This window comes from Artibeus jamaicensis, unplaced genomic scaffold, assembly GCF_021234435.1.
Source record: "Artibeus jamaicensis isolate MK-2021 breed Jamaican fruit bat unplaced genomic scaffold, CSHL_Jam_final contig_1128, whole genome shotgun sequence".
Lineage (NCBI taxonomy): Eukaryota > Metazoa > Chordata > Mammalia > Chiroptera > Phyllostomidae > Artibeus > Artibeus jamaicensis.
In genome coordinates, this window is record NW_026521220.1 from 2362515 (window position 1) to 2379490 (window position 16976).

The following is a 16976-nucleotide window of genomic DNA, read 5'->3' on the forward strand; positions in this document are numbered from 1 at the left end:
CTGACTTCCCCTTTTCTGTGTGTGGTTCTGTCTTCCCCGTGGCCTAACCCCTTTCTTTGCCTTGGTCTGGGACCGCCCCCCCTCAGCTGTCACTGGGGCAGGGACCCTACCCTGATAACACGAGCTCCTTCCCAGGTGTGGTCAAGGAAAAGATGATCCTGCACGTTTCAGCAGTCAGTCTGCTTCCAGGATGAGGGCTCACACTGGGGGCTACTTGACACGAATGTTGGATAGAAGGTTGAGATTCCCTCACACCACTGAACTGACCAATAAAAGTACTTGAATACAGTCAAGTCATGACAAAAGATATACTAGGGACAAATCATGAGTTCTGAAGTCTGCTAGGCTGTTTGAATCTCAGTCTCTTCATTTACCAGTTGTGGGACGTGAGATCTGTTGTTTGACCTGAACCTCTGTTTCCCTATCTGCGGAATGGGTGAGTGAATACCCACTTCACAGATCCATTCATGTATCAGACATTTGTTAAACATTCACTACCTGCTGGACTCCAACATTGTAGGGTGACCAGCCAACCATATAGGTTAATGTCCCAGAACACCCCTCAGGCCCCCACAGATCAGGACAGTTGGTCACCTTTGTTGTGCGGTGTGGGTGACATAGCAGTGAAGGAAACACGAGTGTCTCCTTGCTGAGGAAGCACACGTGCCAACGAAGGGACTGATGAGTGAGTGTGTGCAGTGTCGGGTGGTGGCACACACCGAAGGGAAACTTTTCCTCCACAAGGCAGGATGAGGGAGAAGGGCTTGGTTGGGGAGGACCTCCTGGAGGAGGTGATAACTCAGGAGTCGAAGGAAGTGAGGGAGGGAACCGGTAGCACAAAAGGAGGATGGAGCAGCTCATGCTCGAGCCTCTCTTCTGGTGATGTGAGGCCCCTGGAGACTTCTGGGGAGTGAGCAGTTGGCTCCATCAAGGTGCTGGGCGCAGAGGGCTGCACTCACCCTGTGGGGCCGTGAGTGAGCGTGTATTTTGCCTCCACAGACGAAGAACCGGCGCTGTAAGCTGCTGCCCTTGGTGATGGCTGCCCCACTGAATATGGAGCAGGGCACAGTGACGGTGGTGGGCATCCCTCCGGAGACCGACAGCTCAGACAGGAAGAAGTGAGCCTTGTTCCACGCGGCCAGGGAGCTTAGCGGGGGCTCAGGGGCGTCACTGGCTCATGGGCCCTTTGGAGTTGGGAGAGGTTTCCCCTCAGTGCCACACCAAGGAGACCCTTTCCTCCATGTGGCAGGCCTGTGAGGCTTCTGTCTGTGGGCAACAGGTTACTGCTCCTGTTGGACATTCCTGCTGTTTCCACCTCTGTTGTTAATGACTGGCCAGTGGGTGTGTGAATGCACAGGCTCATCTTGCACTTCTAAGAAGCTTTTCCCACATCTTCTAGTTGCCTTTCTGGCCCTTCCCTGCATCTTCAGCGCTGTGTTCTTGCCCTCCTCTTGCATTAGGTTGGGTTTCCTCCTGTCCACTCCTTCCAGACCAGGTACTGACCAGCAGGCAGGGCCTAGGGTCTTCCTGGTACTCCCTGCTGCCCCTCCATTTCCCGCAAACTGGAGAACCTGGTGGCTCATCCCAGGGGCTGCCTGTCACTGTTCTTAGGTGTCTTTGCCTCCCAGGTGCAGTCAGTGCCCAGGGTCTAGTGCTCCCCAGCAAGTCCTATAAAGCCACTCTGGACAGATGCTGAGTGACAGCAGGTAGCAGGAAGATGCCACTCAGTTTCCTGGTGGGACAGCTTGGGGCACTGAGGACTGATGAGTGTCCTGTGTCCCTCATTTTTGCCAGCTAGCCGTTTGGGGCCTCGGCCATGGAGGACACTGATCATTGATCCAGATCAGTCCTAGTCCCACTGTTGTGAGCTTTGACCTGTGTCTGCAAAGACCATTTAGTAGGAAGTTGGGAGAGGTGATGGGCCTTTTAAAGGCAAGTGCTTCTCTGTGGCTAGGCTGCTCTTCAAAGTCACTTCATGGGTCTCCAGTTCATGATCATGCAGCTCGTAGCTGTCCAGGTGCTCCTGGCCCAGATTCCTAAGGTGACCAGCAAGCACTTCCCCCGTGGGTCATCACAGCCACCTGCATCCTTCCTCCAGCTGTCACTTTTATCATTGTATGTCATATGTGTCACCAGGCTTAGTGTTAGCTCTGACTGATGTGCACAGTCCCTGTGAGAGTTGCCATGGAAGCTCGAAGCACATGGCCCTCTTGCCTGTACTGTATGGTGGGCCCACGAGCCTCTTATCCACAGCTCATTCCTTCTGCTGTCAGCCGTTTTCCGCCCCCGGCAGGTGGGCCCATGCTCTAGGCTGTCTCCCTGCTGCCTTGTGCTCTCAGCAGCTTGGGGCACTCCTGCCTCCTGCCCCCTGACCTTGCTGGGCCAAGTCCCAGTTGCTTGCCACAGCTCAGCCCAGCCCTGCAGCCTCCTCCTAGTCCTAGTCTGCTGTGTGAGACCTGGTCTCATCTGAGACCCCCACCTCATCCCAGCACAGGTTCCACTGAGCATCTGCCTCTCACCTGCCCCAGCTGCCGGCACAGTGCCATGCCTGAGGGAGGCTGCAGCCAGAGCCCTGGGCATGAAGTGTTGGGGGTACAGACGGACATTCACTCCTTGAGGGCTGAGAAGGACTCAGTTGGGTATAGGTGGGAAGCAGCAGTGAGAGGCGGTGACAGTGCAGTGAGTGGTGGTGAGGCCTCAGACGGCGGTGGCCCAGGAAGGGGCGTGAGTGCTGATGGGCAGAACCAGCAGCTGGGGGTGGTTCTGGGCCGACTCCAGTGTGTTCCAGGGGCGTGGGACAGGTCTGTCACAGTGGCCAGGCCCTTCATGTGCCTCTTATGTGTCTGCAGCTTTTTTGGGCGGGCATTCGAGAAGGCAGCAGAGGGTACCAACTCTCGGACACTGCACAACTACTTTGACTTCTCGGGTAAGAATCTGATGAATGGGGGCCCCTCACTGAAGGTCAGGGCTGGCCTTGGAACCAGGGGAGCTGGCCTCACCAGAGGTACCCTGCCAGCGGCCCTCGGCCTGTTAGAACTAGCCCTGTGCTGGCTTCAGTAGGCAGCTTTGGGCGCTCTGGCGTGCCTGGGGCCCTGCACCTCCTGTCTGGGCCCTGACCAGCTCACAGGAGACACTACCTAGGGGTTACCTAGGCCATTGAGACCTGTTTACCAAGGAGCCTGGAGGACTAGCCAGCCACCAGAGCCTCCAGGGCCCAACCTAAACCATCAGGGTCACTTGCCCCTTCTACGTGTCGTAGAAAGAGCAGGGCCTAAGCTCTTAGGGCTATCGATCAAGATGGCAACAGAAATGAACGCATTATTCACATCCTTCTGTGATCACATCAGAATCACAACTAGACTACAGACTAGTCATCACTGAGAACCACCCGAGGTCTAGCTGAACAGACGTCCTATAACTAAGGATATAAAGGAGCAGCCATGCGGAGACTGGTAGGGGTAGAGATGTGGAATGGGTGGGTCCCACACCCACCCGTGGTGGTTAAAATTCAGGAGGGACATCTTGGCTGTGGAGGTTCCCCAAGGAGTGAGGAGTCCTAGCTCCACACCGGACTTCCCAGCCCAGGGTTCCAGTGGCGGAGAGAGAAGTCCCCGTTACTTTTGGGTGTGAAAACCAGCAGATTGTGGCTGAGCGAGACGGAGGGCTTCCGGAGTCCCCGGCGTTCCTTCTGAAGGGGAGGGCTGGGTACGGACTTATTGGGGCTCAGCCGCTCTGAGCTCCAGCACTGGGGGGGCAGCTTGAAAGGCACCGGGGACATAAGGGGAGGAACTAAATTGTCTGGCTTTGGGGCAGGGGCTGGTGGGCTGCCTTGTCTGTGAAAGCCGGAAGTGCTGTCACAGCCATGGTTCCTCCGCTGTGCCCTGTTCCTGCAGGCTCAGGCAGATACCGTATCCGAGTCTGCATCAGCCTGGCCAGTACCTTTCATGCTGCCCGGGTGACTCCCTGAGACCCTGCCCCACCCAACTTGCAGGCCCACCCAAGCCACTTCCAGTGGAGTTTGGGGTTTATTTTTTAAGATTTTATTTACATTATTTCTAGAAAGAGAGTGGAAGGGAGAGAGAAAAGAGGAACATTGATTTGAGAGAGAAACACCAATCGATTGCCTGTCGTACATGTTCCATCTGGAGACTGAACCCGCAGTCCAGGCATGTGCCCTAACTGGGATTTGAACCAGCCACCTTTCACCTTGCCAGACGGTGCCCAACCAACTGAGCTGCACCAGTCAGGACTCAGCCTGTCTTGGCTCATGCTACAGACTTTCCTAAAAATCTCAAAGGTCAAGCTCCAAACAAGTAGCATCTGGCCTTGGCATGCCCTGTACCTCGGGCTACCTCTAGCCCAAACATCGGCACTAGCTGCCTCCAGCCTTGGTTTGTGGCTTGGCTTTGCCTGGGCACTTCTAAGCCCAGCAAACATGGCAGCCACCGGCAAATCACTTTGTAGCTCATGCCCAGGTGCCCTCAGGCAGGACACACATAGCCACTGACCTTGGCCTACATCTCCCAGGAGGCCCCAGAGCCGGTGCACCGGGTAGACAGATTTACAATACACTAGAGTACCACCCACCACCTCCACGAGCAACAGGCCGAAGTGGCACGTTCGGCAGGCACCTGAGCTCTGCTGAAATGAGTCCTGCCCCACGGGGTCAGCCTACTGTGGTCACAGCAACAAATAGGGAGGCAGCCAAAATGAGGAGACAAAGAAACGTTGCAAATGAAGGAACAGGACAAAAGTCCAGAAAAAAAGAACTAAACAAAATGAAGACAAGCAATACACCAGATGCAGAGTTCAAAATGCTGGTTGTAAGCAGGGATGCATAGTGAACTTAGGGGAAGAATAGACAACTCAGTGAGAATGTCAGCAAAGAGGAAACATAAAAATGGAGGTAGAACACAAAAAAGGACCAGTCAGGAATAAACTCACTAGAAGGGGTCAACAGCAGAATAAATGAAACAGGACTGAAGCAATGATTTGGCAGTTGAGGTAGCAAAAGACACCCAATCAGAACAGCAAAAAGAAGAAAATAAAAAAAGATAGTTTAAGGGGCCTCTGGGACAGTATCAAGTGCACCAACACTCACGTCACGGGTGTGCTAGAAGAGAATGAGAAATTCCCTTAGAAGGAATGAGGACAGAAGGCTTCACCTGACGATCACGGCAATCAGGACCCAGCCTTTGTCCCGGTTGCCTCAGTGTCGAGAGCCGGCTTTTCACACCGGGCCCACTCGGGCTGCAGCTGTGTTGGGTGTTTTCACTTTCCTGTCCAGGAGGTGGGAGAGGTTGGTGCTAGCTGACCTGCAGGATGTCCTGGGCCCACTTGGGGAGGGTCTGTGGGCAGCAGCTGCTTGGCTTCCCTTGTGGCTGGAGATGGCGGGTGGCAGGCTAAGGGAGCCATGACTAGTACTGCCCGGGCGAGCGGGGCCTGGCCCTTCTAGAGCTGTGGCCCACGGCACAGACAGCTGTCAGGGCTAGGCCAGCTCGCTTTGCCGTCTAGAGGGGGGGGTGTGGGGTGTGTGCCATGTGTTTGTCTGAGCCTGATGGTCCCCCGGAGATGGAGGCGATTTGCATCACGTCTGCCTTTCACAGAAGAGGACGCTGAAGCTGAGGGACTGACCAGAGCAGATGGAATGCCCGCCTCCTGCCTGACAGACCTCAGGGCCTCCTGCAGCCCAGTGTGGGGCAGCCCTCTGTCGGCAGGGTGGGCTGGCCCGTCTCAGCCCAGGGCTGTGGTGCTCTACGCCATCACATCCCCTGTGTTCCTTCCTTTGCCTGGCAGTGCTAGTTCCCTGGCTGCCTGGGGGTCCTCGCTACAGACCACAACCCCAGCCTCACCAACAGGACAGCTGGAAGTTTCTAGAGATTAAGTACAGAGGGATGGAGAAGTATAACCTCTTAGTCCAGAATATTCCAGGCCACCAAGGAGCCAAGTCCATTTTGGAATGTGCTGGAGGGTTCCAGTCCTGGATGGTGGGAAGAGGAAGTTAATGTGCTCTGACTTGTTTTTCTCACTTCTCCCTCACTCCCGTCCCGACTCCTCCCGTCTCACTAGATGTTTTTCTTTCATTACTGCAGTAATTGAACTGAAAGCGGAGGATCGGAGCAAGTTTTTAGATGCGCTTGTTTCCCTTCTGTCCTGAGGGTGAGTGTGAGGACAGGGGCAACACATTTTTCCCCAGAATGTCTGTCTCTGTACTGGTGGCAGTGCCGCAATAGGGCATTTTGGGGAGCTAATTGCTTTAAATTCCTGAGACTTCTTCAGAAACAGTTGGCATTTGCTCTCTTTTTCCCAAACACATTGTGGGCTAAGCAACAGCCAGGGACACGCAGGCCTTTGGCACTGCTGGCAATGAGGGCGCCCCTAGGGGGCCACCTGGAGCCTCGTTGCCCCTCCAGCCTGGCTTCAGGCCCTCATGTGCTTGACTTTTGGGAAAGCCACGCTGTTGTCAGCCACTCGGCTGAGAGTTAGAAAATGTCCGCTCTCCGCAGGCCTGCACCGGCATGCGCTGTAACGGACAGGCCTCCTTCCTGGGGGGCTCCTGAGCCAACGGGCCACAGCCGAACAGGCCACAGGGGCTGTTCAGTGCATGCCCACACCCGGCCCTGCCTTTTCCTGAGCCCGCGTTGGGGCCACTGCTGTGGCTGTCTGGCCTGTCAAGGCTCTGATGTCGGGCTCCCCTCATGCCAGCCCAGGCTTCTGCTTCCCCATCCATGGTGAGCTGGAAGCTGTGAAAGCGGGTGCCCACCCCGTGTTGGGGCCCAGTGGGCACTGCCGAGAATGGCATAGGGGGCCTGAGTAACCCCACAGTCCCTGTCAGGTTGGGCTGGGGTACACAGGTTTTGAGTTGAGGAGGGGCCTTGGGGTCAGACCTTTAGGGTCTTTAGCAAGATTTGTTGGGTACCTTACCCATTTCTTCATCTAAAATGGGGCTGATACCCCTTAGACAAGTGCTGAGCCCTAGCACAGGGCCTTAGGGTGGGGCAGAGGTATAAGTTTATGACCCAATCAAAGGTTACAAGTGGGGCTCTCGGGCAGTGAGGCTGGTGTTTGAGGCAGCCCTTCCCCTGCAGTCTGCTCAGTGATGATGCCAGTGCTGCTGTGTGTCCTGCCACCAAGACACAGCACAGGGTGGGCCATCCAGGAAGGGCGAGGAGCAGTGTGCTGGGGGGTGGCAGGGAGGTGCTCCCAGCAAGGGGAGAGTCAGCGTGGGGCTGAAGCTGGAAAAGCCACTGGGAAGGCTCTGCAAAGTAAAAAGGTGCTGGGAGTCCAGGAGGCCTTCAGGGGTTGTCAAGGAAATGACAGCCTAGACCTGGCCAGGAGGTGCAGTGAGGACAGCAGGGTCAGGCGCCTTGGTAGTTCTGGGGTGGCCCTCGTCCATGAGTGGTGGAGGCTGTTCAGAAGCAGCAGCCTGGCACATGGCGGGGGGCAGGTTGGGGCAATGTGTTCACAGTCAGAAATGTTTGAAATGTCTTTCTTTTTTTCTTTTCTAGAGTTGGATTTCTTCAGAAATGACCACCTTCTCCGTATTTATATTAATAGGCTTTTATTTAGATTATAAGTTATGGGCATAGTTTTAAATGTAGGGACAGTGGTTTTTAATGGAATAAAATGCTTATTTTAGGTTCAGTGCCCCATCCTTTGCTCTGGTCACAGGGCCAGCACTTATTTGTGCCCTGAGCCTTCTGTGGGTTCATAGGAGCCTTGTTCCTGTGCCCTGAACGCCCTTGGGCCCAGCAGGAAATCAGCATGAGTGGGGCGTGTCAGGACGGCAATGGGCAGAGGCCAGGCCCCTGAGCACGTGGAGCACCCAGCACCTGCGCTGACCACTTCCCAGCGGTGCCAGCCAGAACCTGGCTCTGTCTACCCTCTCGCCACTTCCTCCTGTCCTCCTATCCTTGACAGCATCTCAAGTTCAACTTGATCATGTCATCTTACCCTCCAGTACCTATCTGTCCATACACCACTGGCCCCACAGGCACACAGCGGGGCCCCAGGCCAGGAAGGGCTGGCTGAGTGCTCCCTGCCCTGATGCAGACACAGTGACCCCAAGGTCAGCTTCACTTGTGTCTTGGTCACAGAATGTCCAAGCTGGACAGGACTGCGGCAACCTCATAAGTTTTCAGAACAGGAATAATTCTCAGGGGAGCCATGGGATCAGCCGGTCCCACTATCCCAGATGTCTCTGGAGCCTGATCTGGAGGCGAGGATGCTCCCTGCTCGCATTCATTCCTGCCCTTTGGGAGGTCTGTCTGGTACCTCACCTGTTTCAGGGGAGGAGAGAGCTGTTCATACAAGTCACCGGTGACAGGCTGGAAAGACATGGCCACCTGGGTGCAGTTCCTGAAGTTGAGGGCAGGTGGAGGAAGAGTGGTTTGGGTGGGCTCTCAGTTGTGGGGAGAGGTTTGTGGGGAGCCTGGAATTGAGGGTGTGGGTAGATGTGCCCAGGTCTCAAGGCAGCCCTTGGGAAGGGGTGGTTGGTACAGTGAGGTTGGCAGCAGTGGCGGCCAGCCCTGACCTCTGGCAGCAGAGTTTGCTCCTGCTGTTCTTGGCATGAGCGGTCAGGGCTTACCCTCAAGCTGCCTACCTTGGCTGTATGCAAAATCCAAGGCTGTGCACCTGCCCTCACCCATGAGTGGTGGAGGCTGTTCAGAAGCAGCAGCCTGGCACCTATGGCACCTTTCAGAATGCCAGCTGATGAATGGTAGCTGAAAAAGTCGGAGGGCTATGGGTTTGTGTGGGATACAGACTGCTCCTAGTCAGATACCCCATAGCCAGTATTAGCGGGCCCCAGCAGGCAGGCGCGGCCTTGCAAGGACCAGGGTGGCAGACTCCTGCACTCGGGAGCGATCCTTGAGACCCACTGCACAGGCCAGGTGGGACTGCCATGGGGCGCTGCTGAGGTCCTCTGCTGGGGGAGCTCAGACCACCAGATGTTTCATCCTTCCTGGAAGTCCCACTCACTGGCTCTGCCGCAGTCTCTCCAAGCCCATGTCCTCGAGTTCTCTCCCCCACCACCCACCCAAGAAGCCTGACCAAGCCTGGCATTTCTGGACAGAGCCCCTGAAGCCGGTGTTGGGGACAGATGGCCAAGCTTCCCTGTTGACCAGGCTTAGAATGCCTCCCTTGCTCCCATCCACTGCTTCTCTGCCCTAGATTTTGGCAGAAGGTAAAAATACATTGATTTCAAGTGCCTAGAACAGGGCTGGAGGCAATGAGCTCTCAGTTGCTGTAACAGGTCTGGTTCTGATCTGGGAACCCTACCCCCAGGTACCTGACTGGGGCCAGTGTGGCTCCCAGGGGTCCCTCCCACCAGAGGGCGGTCACACGGGGTGCTCTTAGCAGATGCTGATGGCTGGCACGAGTCTGGGATGGCCCTCAGGTTAGGCATAGCTGCACAGAAGACTGGCAGAAGAGTCCAGGCAGAGGGGCTGGGCCTGGGCCTGGGCACTCTCCAGGCAATAATTGGCCATGGGGCCTCTTCCCCATGGCAACATACTTGCCAACCTGCAGCTAGCTCTGCCGGAGCCCAGCACACATTCTGGATTTGTCCGTTCTCATTGCACACAGGGAGAAAGAGCTCCGTTTGCATTGTGCAGATGTCTGGCCATTTGATGTGACCCAGAGTTAGGCAAGCCCTGAGAGGGCAGGTGGAAGCTCCCCCTACCCCCACTCCATGGAGCCCAGCCTCTTCTAAGCAAGGCGCCCTCAGCACTTCCTACATCCCAAGCCCACCACACACTGCTTGGGGAGGAGGGGGTCCAACGCACACCCTCTGCTGGGGTCTCCATCCTCTCCCAGGTTCCATGACTCCGGATCTGACTACAGCACCTTCCTGGGTAGGAAACAGCTGTGGCTGTTTTTGACCCAGTGTGATCAGGTGGCAGGGAGGACCCAACAAAAGGCTGTGGGGGGGGGGGTTTATGGACTCCAGAGACAGCTGTGGGAGGTCCTCGCAAGGGCCTTTCAGGGATGAGTCTGGGGGTGGGGTGGGGGAGCTGCTGGACACAGGTGGTGACTGGATGGACAAACAACGGAACACAGGTGGGAAAGTATTCAAACCATTTACTAAACAAATTCTTACCCTCCCCCAAACTGAAGGAGAGCAGGGCCCCGGCCTCACGCTCAGATGTTGTGGGCCCAGAGAGCTGCAGGGTTGAGGGAGGTAGCTCCAAACCAAGTCTCTTGGACCCCTGGGCGCAGGCCCTGCTGATGGGGTAAAGGCCAGCTGTACACAACCTTCAGGCACCTCAGTCTGTCCCTCTGGAATCAGCAGGAGCCGCTGGAAAAGTACAGTGGCGTCCAAGACCACGAGGGACAGGGAGAAAAGTGGCATCTTTAGTCCAGTGCTCATACAGCCAAGGAACCCGCACCCTACCCTCATCGGAGCCAGCACTCCCCACAGAAAAGAAACCGAGCAAGTGCGCGTTGCCTTTTCAGGGCAGAGCACCACCTAATGCCCAGCGAGTGACAGTCGGAGCGGACGGGCTGCGGGCCCGAGAAGGGTTCCGTTGGTGGGATGCGTTCCGCGTAGCCAGTGCGCGGCGTAGCCCAGCGGAGGCCTCCGTCCATGCAGGGCTCCCTGGCCAGTCCTCCGGCTTGTGAGCGCGGCTGGCAGGAGAGGCTCCTCCGTCCCAGCGCCCTCAGACATAGTTTTTCTTGTCGTAGTCGCCGCTGGTCGTGGGCCGCCGCGGCGGCGCCGAGTACTTGACAGGGAAGCTGAGGTCCGGACGGCCGGCGCAGACCCAGGCGCCACAGCACACGAGGCCGCCGCCGCACATGAGCAGCGCTGAGGCTGCCCAGCCAATGTACAGCGCAGCACCCAGTTCGTACTTGTTCGACACTGGAACGTTCGGGTCGTAGAATTCGCGGACCACGATGTTGGCGAACCAGCAGAGCGGCACAAGCGCCAGCAGCCCGCAGAGCGCGTACAGCGCGCCACCTGTAAGAGCCACACGTGCCTTGCTGGGACCCGGGGCCACGCAGGTGGTGCACTGAGCGCCCGCCAGGGTCAGGAAGAGCGCGACGAGCGCCAGCAGTACGGCACTCACTGTGAGCGCCCGCGCCGCCTGCACCTCGGTGCTCAGCGCCAACACCGAGTCGTAGACCTTGCATTGCATGTGCCCTGTGCTCTGCACCACGCACGACATCCACAGCCCCTTCCAGGTGGTCTGCGCCGTCACGATGTTGTGATCCAGGAAAGCAGTCACCTGCCACATTGGCAGTCCGCAGGCGAGAATCAGGCCCACCCAGCCTATCAGGCACAGCACCAGGCCGAGGATCTCCAGCGCCGCTGACCCCATGTCTGGAGGTGAGACGCGCACCCGACGGCCCCGGAACCTCCGCAGGGGGCTCGGCAGTGGATCCTGCTACCTTTGAGCCGGCGCGAACCGCTCACTGCACTCCGTCAGATCGCCCCACTCGCCTACAGCACAGTTTCGCGTCTGCTCGGACCTCCCGCGGTCCTACTTATTTGAAGGTTCGGGGGGCGGACTCGGGCTCGGCCGCGGAGTCCAAGCAGCCAATCGGCGCACGAGCCATCAGCCCGCAGCCAATCATGGCGCCAACACCGTAGCATCCGGCAGGTAAGAAAATAACTGCTCGTGGTGATAGCGGAGGATGCCGGAACCACGCCCCTCACGGCCACCGCCCCCGATCCCTCACCCACGGTTTTCTAGTCCAGGCCGAGCGCGTTCGGAGTCGGGAAGGGGGCGCTGCGCTCGCGCCGCTTGGGCCACCTTCGTGCCCGTCCCTGCCTCACCATTTCAGGAGCAACGTGATCCCCAGTTTTCCCCTCCACTTCCCGGAACGAGCGTGATGGCCTCTACCCTCGGGCCTCTTCCTTGACCAAGTTCTGCAGGAGTCCCTACCATCACCACCATGCAGAGGACTGCGTGGGGGACTCTCGCGGCCAAGCACAGCTCGTCTCGTTCCTTCAGGAAGCTTGCCCTAGAGTCGAAGCCCGACTCAGACTCTTTTACCTCATCCTAACTGCTCAGTGCCCCTCTAAGACGTGGCGCTGTCTCTCCCGCAAACTGAGAGACCCGGCAGGATTGTGCGAGTCATGCTGGCCTCCTGCCTCGTCCAAGGTCCTGCCCAGCACCACTGCCCACCGGCTCTCAGGCCCCAACACAAAGCAGGCGGCACAGACACGGTCTCTCTCAGAAGACCCTGACTCTGCCCCTGCAGCAGAGACTTTCCAGACCTCCCAACCTTCGCACTGACCGCTCCTCTTCCTGAGATGCTTCCCATCCCCCCATCCTGGGAGGCCTAGCTTAGGCGAGACCACTTTAGGAAGTCCCCAGTGTTCCCCAATGACCCAGTATACAGGCTGTCCTCTCAGGAGCAGCCGGTGGCCCCCTCTGGCATTCAGACAGGGGAGACACAAAGGGACAGAGGGTGTGTGCTCTACCCTCCCACCAGTGCTAACCCTGGCACCCCAGCCCCCAGACCGCCCTCCAGAAGTCAATTTGGAGTTTCCTGGCCAGGAGGAAGAGCCCCCATCCTCGCTGGAGGAGGGAGGTGCGGGATTTCCGGGCATTCTTCTGCACAATGGCCCAGCAGTTTCTCGAAAGGCCCAACGGGTTGAATACTGGGGCCCCCCTAGGCTCAGGTGGGGCACCAGGCCCCGTAGGCCACAACCCATGGGGTCACCAGCTCCATTCTGGCAGCCCCCTCCCACTCCCTGTGAGCCCCTTTGTTTCCAGCACAGTCTACTTGGTCCTGGACTGGGGCCCCTGGTACGCCTGGCTCTGCTAGAGGACTCTCCACAGAGAAGACCTAGTGTGTTGAGGCCAGCCACAGCCTGGGAACTTTGACAAAGCTGTCCCTTCTCCTTCCTCAGGTGGCTCTGAGATAAGGCCAATACCCTGTTCCTCCAGCATGGGGCGGTTAGGCAACTTTGCTGGGCCCTGTGGGCAGGAGTGGGATGTGGGGGATGTGTTTTATCCCCTTCCTTATCCCCACCTCACCTCCCAGCACCAAGAACCACTGCTTCCTTCTAGCTGCTAACTACCAGGCTGCTATGCTCCTGCTACAAACCTTTGGACTCTCCCCCTCCACCCTGCAGACCGTCCTGGACATCCCCTATTCCATCCACTGCACCTGTACCACTCACCACTCACCCCACCCTCACAATCCTGCTCCCCACCAGCCCAAATTTAGGGACCTTGCCCAGGGTCCCCCCCCCCCCCACACTCTACACTGCTTTCTTCCCAGGATAGCTGCCCTGCCTCAGGTCGTCTGGGCCCCAGACCCCTCTGGGTCTGTTCTCCTCAGGGCAGCTGGGCCACCCCAGCAGGCTCCTCCCCTGGCTCACACTCTGTTTCAAACCCTCCATGGCTTTCACTGCCCATGGACAGAGTGCTGACTCCTGGGAGTGGCCCAGGGCGACATCTGCCTGGCTACGCTGGGCCTGATCAGTCCAGCAGCACACACTCTCTGCTCCACCCAGGCTCCCCTCCCTCCAGGCCCCAGGCTGGTCTGTCTCTCACCCACAGCCTCTTCTGCCTGCAGTGCACATCCCTTGGCTTGGGGCCTGCTCATCCGTCTACATTGTGTTGCCGAGGTCACTTGCTCTTAGACGCCTCTCTGCCCCATCTCCTAACCTTGCTCCAGAGGCCCAAGCTGCAACTGTCCATCTGCTTGTTAGTTTTCCTCACTAGTATCTAGGAATGAATCTCAACACAGTGGCCATATTCATGCACCTGTACCGGGTAGGGGGCTGCTTGCTGCCCCTCTGGCCAACTTGGGGTGCAGATGCATGAGGCTCTCCCCCTTCGCCTTCCCTCCTCCCTCTCTCTACCACTTTGGGGCCCATCGTGGGGCCCACCTCCTGCCTGGCATCCCATGGTACCCCCAGCAATCCTACGACTCTTTGGGGACAGCCTCACAGTATCTTGGGGGTGTCAGGTTCTACCTATCACAATCTGATTTCTACCTCAATACCACTGAACTGGTTGTAGCCCCGGCCCACTGTGGAGCAAGAGCCTCCACAGAGAGGCCCAGCCCAGCCCAGACCTGGGGGTGGGGTTGGAGAAGGGGGTGTGGGGAGAGGAGGCATGAAGACAGCCCACCCTTTCTTCCACTCAAGAGGATCTCCTGACTACTTATTTGTGCACCAAGCACATTCTCTAGTGGCGCACAACACAGGCAGCTCCCACCCTCTAGTGGTAACTGGGTAAGGCCCTCGCAGGTGGGCTGTGGCCTTGGGAAAGAGAGAGCCGTGTGGTGCAAGAGTGAAGGCTTCCCCGAGGAGCTGACAGTTCAGCCAAGACCCAGAGGTAGGCAGGGGCAGGGCCTCAAGGGACAGATAGAAGTGGGCTTGGCTTGGCTGGGGCTGCACAGTGGACCAAGGCCTGCGAACCAAGTTCAGTGGGGGCCCAGGGGCTGGGTAGGGATGTCAGTCCCCGATCTGTGGCAATGGGCTCGTACCAGCCAAGGCCACCTGCTCATCTACAGCCATTGTTCTCTTCCCCAGGGGAAGTGCAGCAGGATCTCATTAATTGTGTCAGGGAAAGGCCTGAGTCAGCAGAAAAGCAAAGTTATCTTGAGCAGCTGCTGGCTGACCCTGAACCAGGGTTATCCGGTGACCTTCCAAGGACAATCTAAATTTAGGGTCCAATTCTTTGGGATTGGGGTTTGAGAAGCTCCTAGTTAAGGGATTTCATTTCAGGGGAAGGGAAAAACAATATTCCTTCTATCTTTCGGCTTTGACACACTTAAGGATGTTTTCCTCCAATGCAGCAGATGTTTCTTGGAATAAGACAGTGCTGCAAGAGGTAGCTCTGGTTCTGGGTGTTGCCTTGCCCTGCCCTGGGAACCTGAGGCACTCTGCCTGGGAGGGGCGCCACCTGCACTCATGCGCAGAGCACCTTTGACAAACAACCTGTGAATTCACAGTTCAGACTAGTGAGTTAGCCTCTCTTTGTCTTAGTTTCACCACTGGTTACCAAGTCCTGCATGGTGGAGGCTGCAAGGTAGGAGGGGAGGCCACCGCTGATCCTGGGTCCTCTGCTGCCATTCCCAAGTGCCCTTCAGGTTCCTGAGATATTCTTCCTGGCTCCCTTGACCTTCAGAACTCATCTGATTTCAGTTCTGTCCCTGAAAGCGGGTGCCGCTGGCTGTTTTGTCAGCATTGGAGGGCACTGTGGCCTTACCTTCCCCAGCGGGGCAGGGAGCTCTGGTTGAGACACCCGTGTGCCTGCACAACTGCGCCAGATGGTGGTCTCTGTGTGGCCTAGCTCCCACCCCAGGAGCCTGGGGGAGGCCAGCCAAGGCCTCTGGAATGGGGCCAAGGCCCCATTCTCTGGAATGGCCGCAGTACCCTCACTCCTCACCCCGCACCCCTGCCTGCACTGCTGCCATGGCCTCTCTCTCCCAACTTTTTCCTTCTCAGAGTCCCTCCTTCTCTGCATTTTGCAACAATTTGCACTCTTTCCTCTTAAAAGCATAGTGATTCTGGGTCCTCCTTTTTCATTTAGCATCATATTGTAAACATGTCCCGACTTTGTTAAATACATCCTCTTGATTGTCGTTGTTTCTAACTGCCTACAAGATGGCCTTGGGAGCTGGACGGAGCCAGGGTGGAAATGTCTGTCTCCACCACTCCCGGATGGGGCGGGGCACGGCGAGGGCAGTCTGTCCTGAGGTTCTGTAAAATGGGCGTGATAATGGACTTGACGTAAAAGGATTGTTCAGGGGCTTGGTGAACTGTACGTTTTGGCTCGAGGTGGACACTGGGTTGACCTTGACGATGGTTATTTTGGTTATGCAACCCTCCCTCAAGACAGTTTTGTCAATGACACTTTTTATTATAACTAATGCTGCTATGAGTATCACTTTTCATAAGCTTTGGTATTCTGAATGATTTCCTCAGGAAAAGTGCCTTGAAGTAAAACGTCTGGCTCACACCCAGGAGGAGGCTGTATCGCCAGACCCCTGAGCTGAGTCTGAGTTTTCATTCTCGTCACCAGTGATGGGTTTTCAGTTTTAAAAGTTTACTAAGTGAATGGGTAGAAAATGTCAACTTCATTTTGCATTTATTTGGACAGTAATGAGTTTAAATTTGAAAAAAAATTTACAGTTGCCACTCAGTATTCTTTTCTATTAGTTTTAGGTGTTAAATGTTCTTTTCCAATTTATATCACTCATTTAAATTTCCTCTTTAATGAGCTGTCTATGTACCCACATAGAACGTTGATGTTTTTCTCACTTTTTATGTTAGGGACATTACTTGCTATCATATACGTGGCACATTCTTTTACCATTCGCTACCTAACCTACGGGATTAATGATTTTTTTCAGAATGTTATAGATGTTTATTTTTTGAGTATTTAAATCTATTAAGGTTTTCCTGTGTGATGATTTCTATCTTTATTTTTATCCATCAAAAAGTCCTTCTATATCCACCCTGGCTGGTGTGGCTCAGTGGGTTGAGCGCAGGCCTGCAAACCAGACGATCGCGGTTCGATTCCCAGTCAGGGCACATGCCTGGGTTGCAGGCCAGTTCCTAGCAAGGGATGCACGAAAGGCAACCATACATTGATATTTCTCTCCCTCTCTCCTTCCTTTCCTCTCTAAAGATAAATAAATAAAATCTTTAAAAAAAAAGCCCTTCTATATCCAGAAGATACAAATTAAGGTATATTTTCTTATAGATTCCCTCATGCCAAGGAAAGCTTCTGATTCTGGCCAGAGTGGTTGGGACTAACAGCAGTTTAGAGTTTCGCTCAACCTTGAAGTGGGGGGAGAGCAGAGGAAATAATCAGGAAATTTGAAGATAGAACAATAGGGTTATTACATCTCAACATGAGAGAGAATGTGGACTGAAAACAACAACAATGATGGCAACCCCAGAACCTCAGGAAACGTGGGACCCTAACAGATCTAACGTCCCTGTCACTGGAATTCCAAAAGGAGAGGACAGAGAGGGTGGGGATAAGGATAAATACACAGAGAAA

The 16976-nt window shown here is 56.0% G+C and overlaps 2 protein-coding genes across 2 annotated transcripts in view; one reads left to right on the forward strand and one right to left on the reverse strand.

Moving 5' to 3' along the window:
* Nucleotides 1–7635, forward strand: part of CDC45 (cell division cycle 45) — a 29837-nt gene extending 22202 nt beyond the window's left edge. Inside the window, exons 16-19 of the mRNA XM_037141567.2 lie at nt 1000–1118; nt 2850–2926; nt 6093–6159; nt 7509–7635. Of these exons, the coding sequence (XP_036997462.2) occupies nt 1000–1118; nt 2850–2926; nt 6093–6157 (261 nt within the window). The 3' untranslated portion in view covers nt 6158–6159; nt 7509–7635. The remainder of the gene's footprint in view (nt 1–999; nt 1119–2849; nt 2927–6092; nt 6160–7508) is intronic.
* A 2428-nt stretch (nt 7636–10063) lies between these two features.
* CLDN5 (claudin 5) lies at nt 10064–11554 on the reverse strand. The gene has a single exon (XM_037141557.2). The coding sequence runs from the start codon at nt 11316–11318 to the stop codon at nt 10659–10661; it is 660 nt and encodes a 219-aa protein (XP_036997452.1). The 5' UTR covers nt 11319–11554; the 3' UTR covers nt 10064–10658.
* Nucleotides 11555–16976: the final 5422 nt, after the last annotated feature.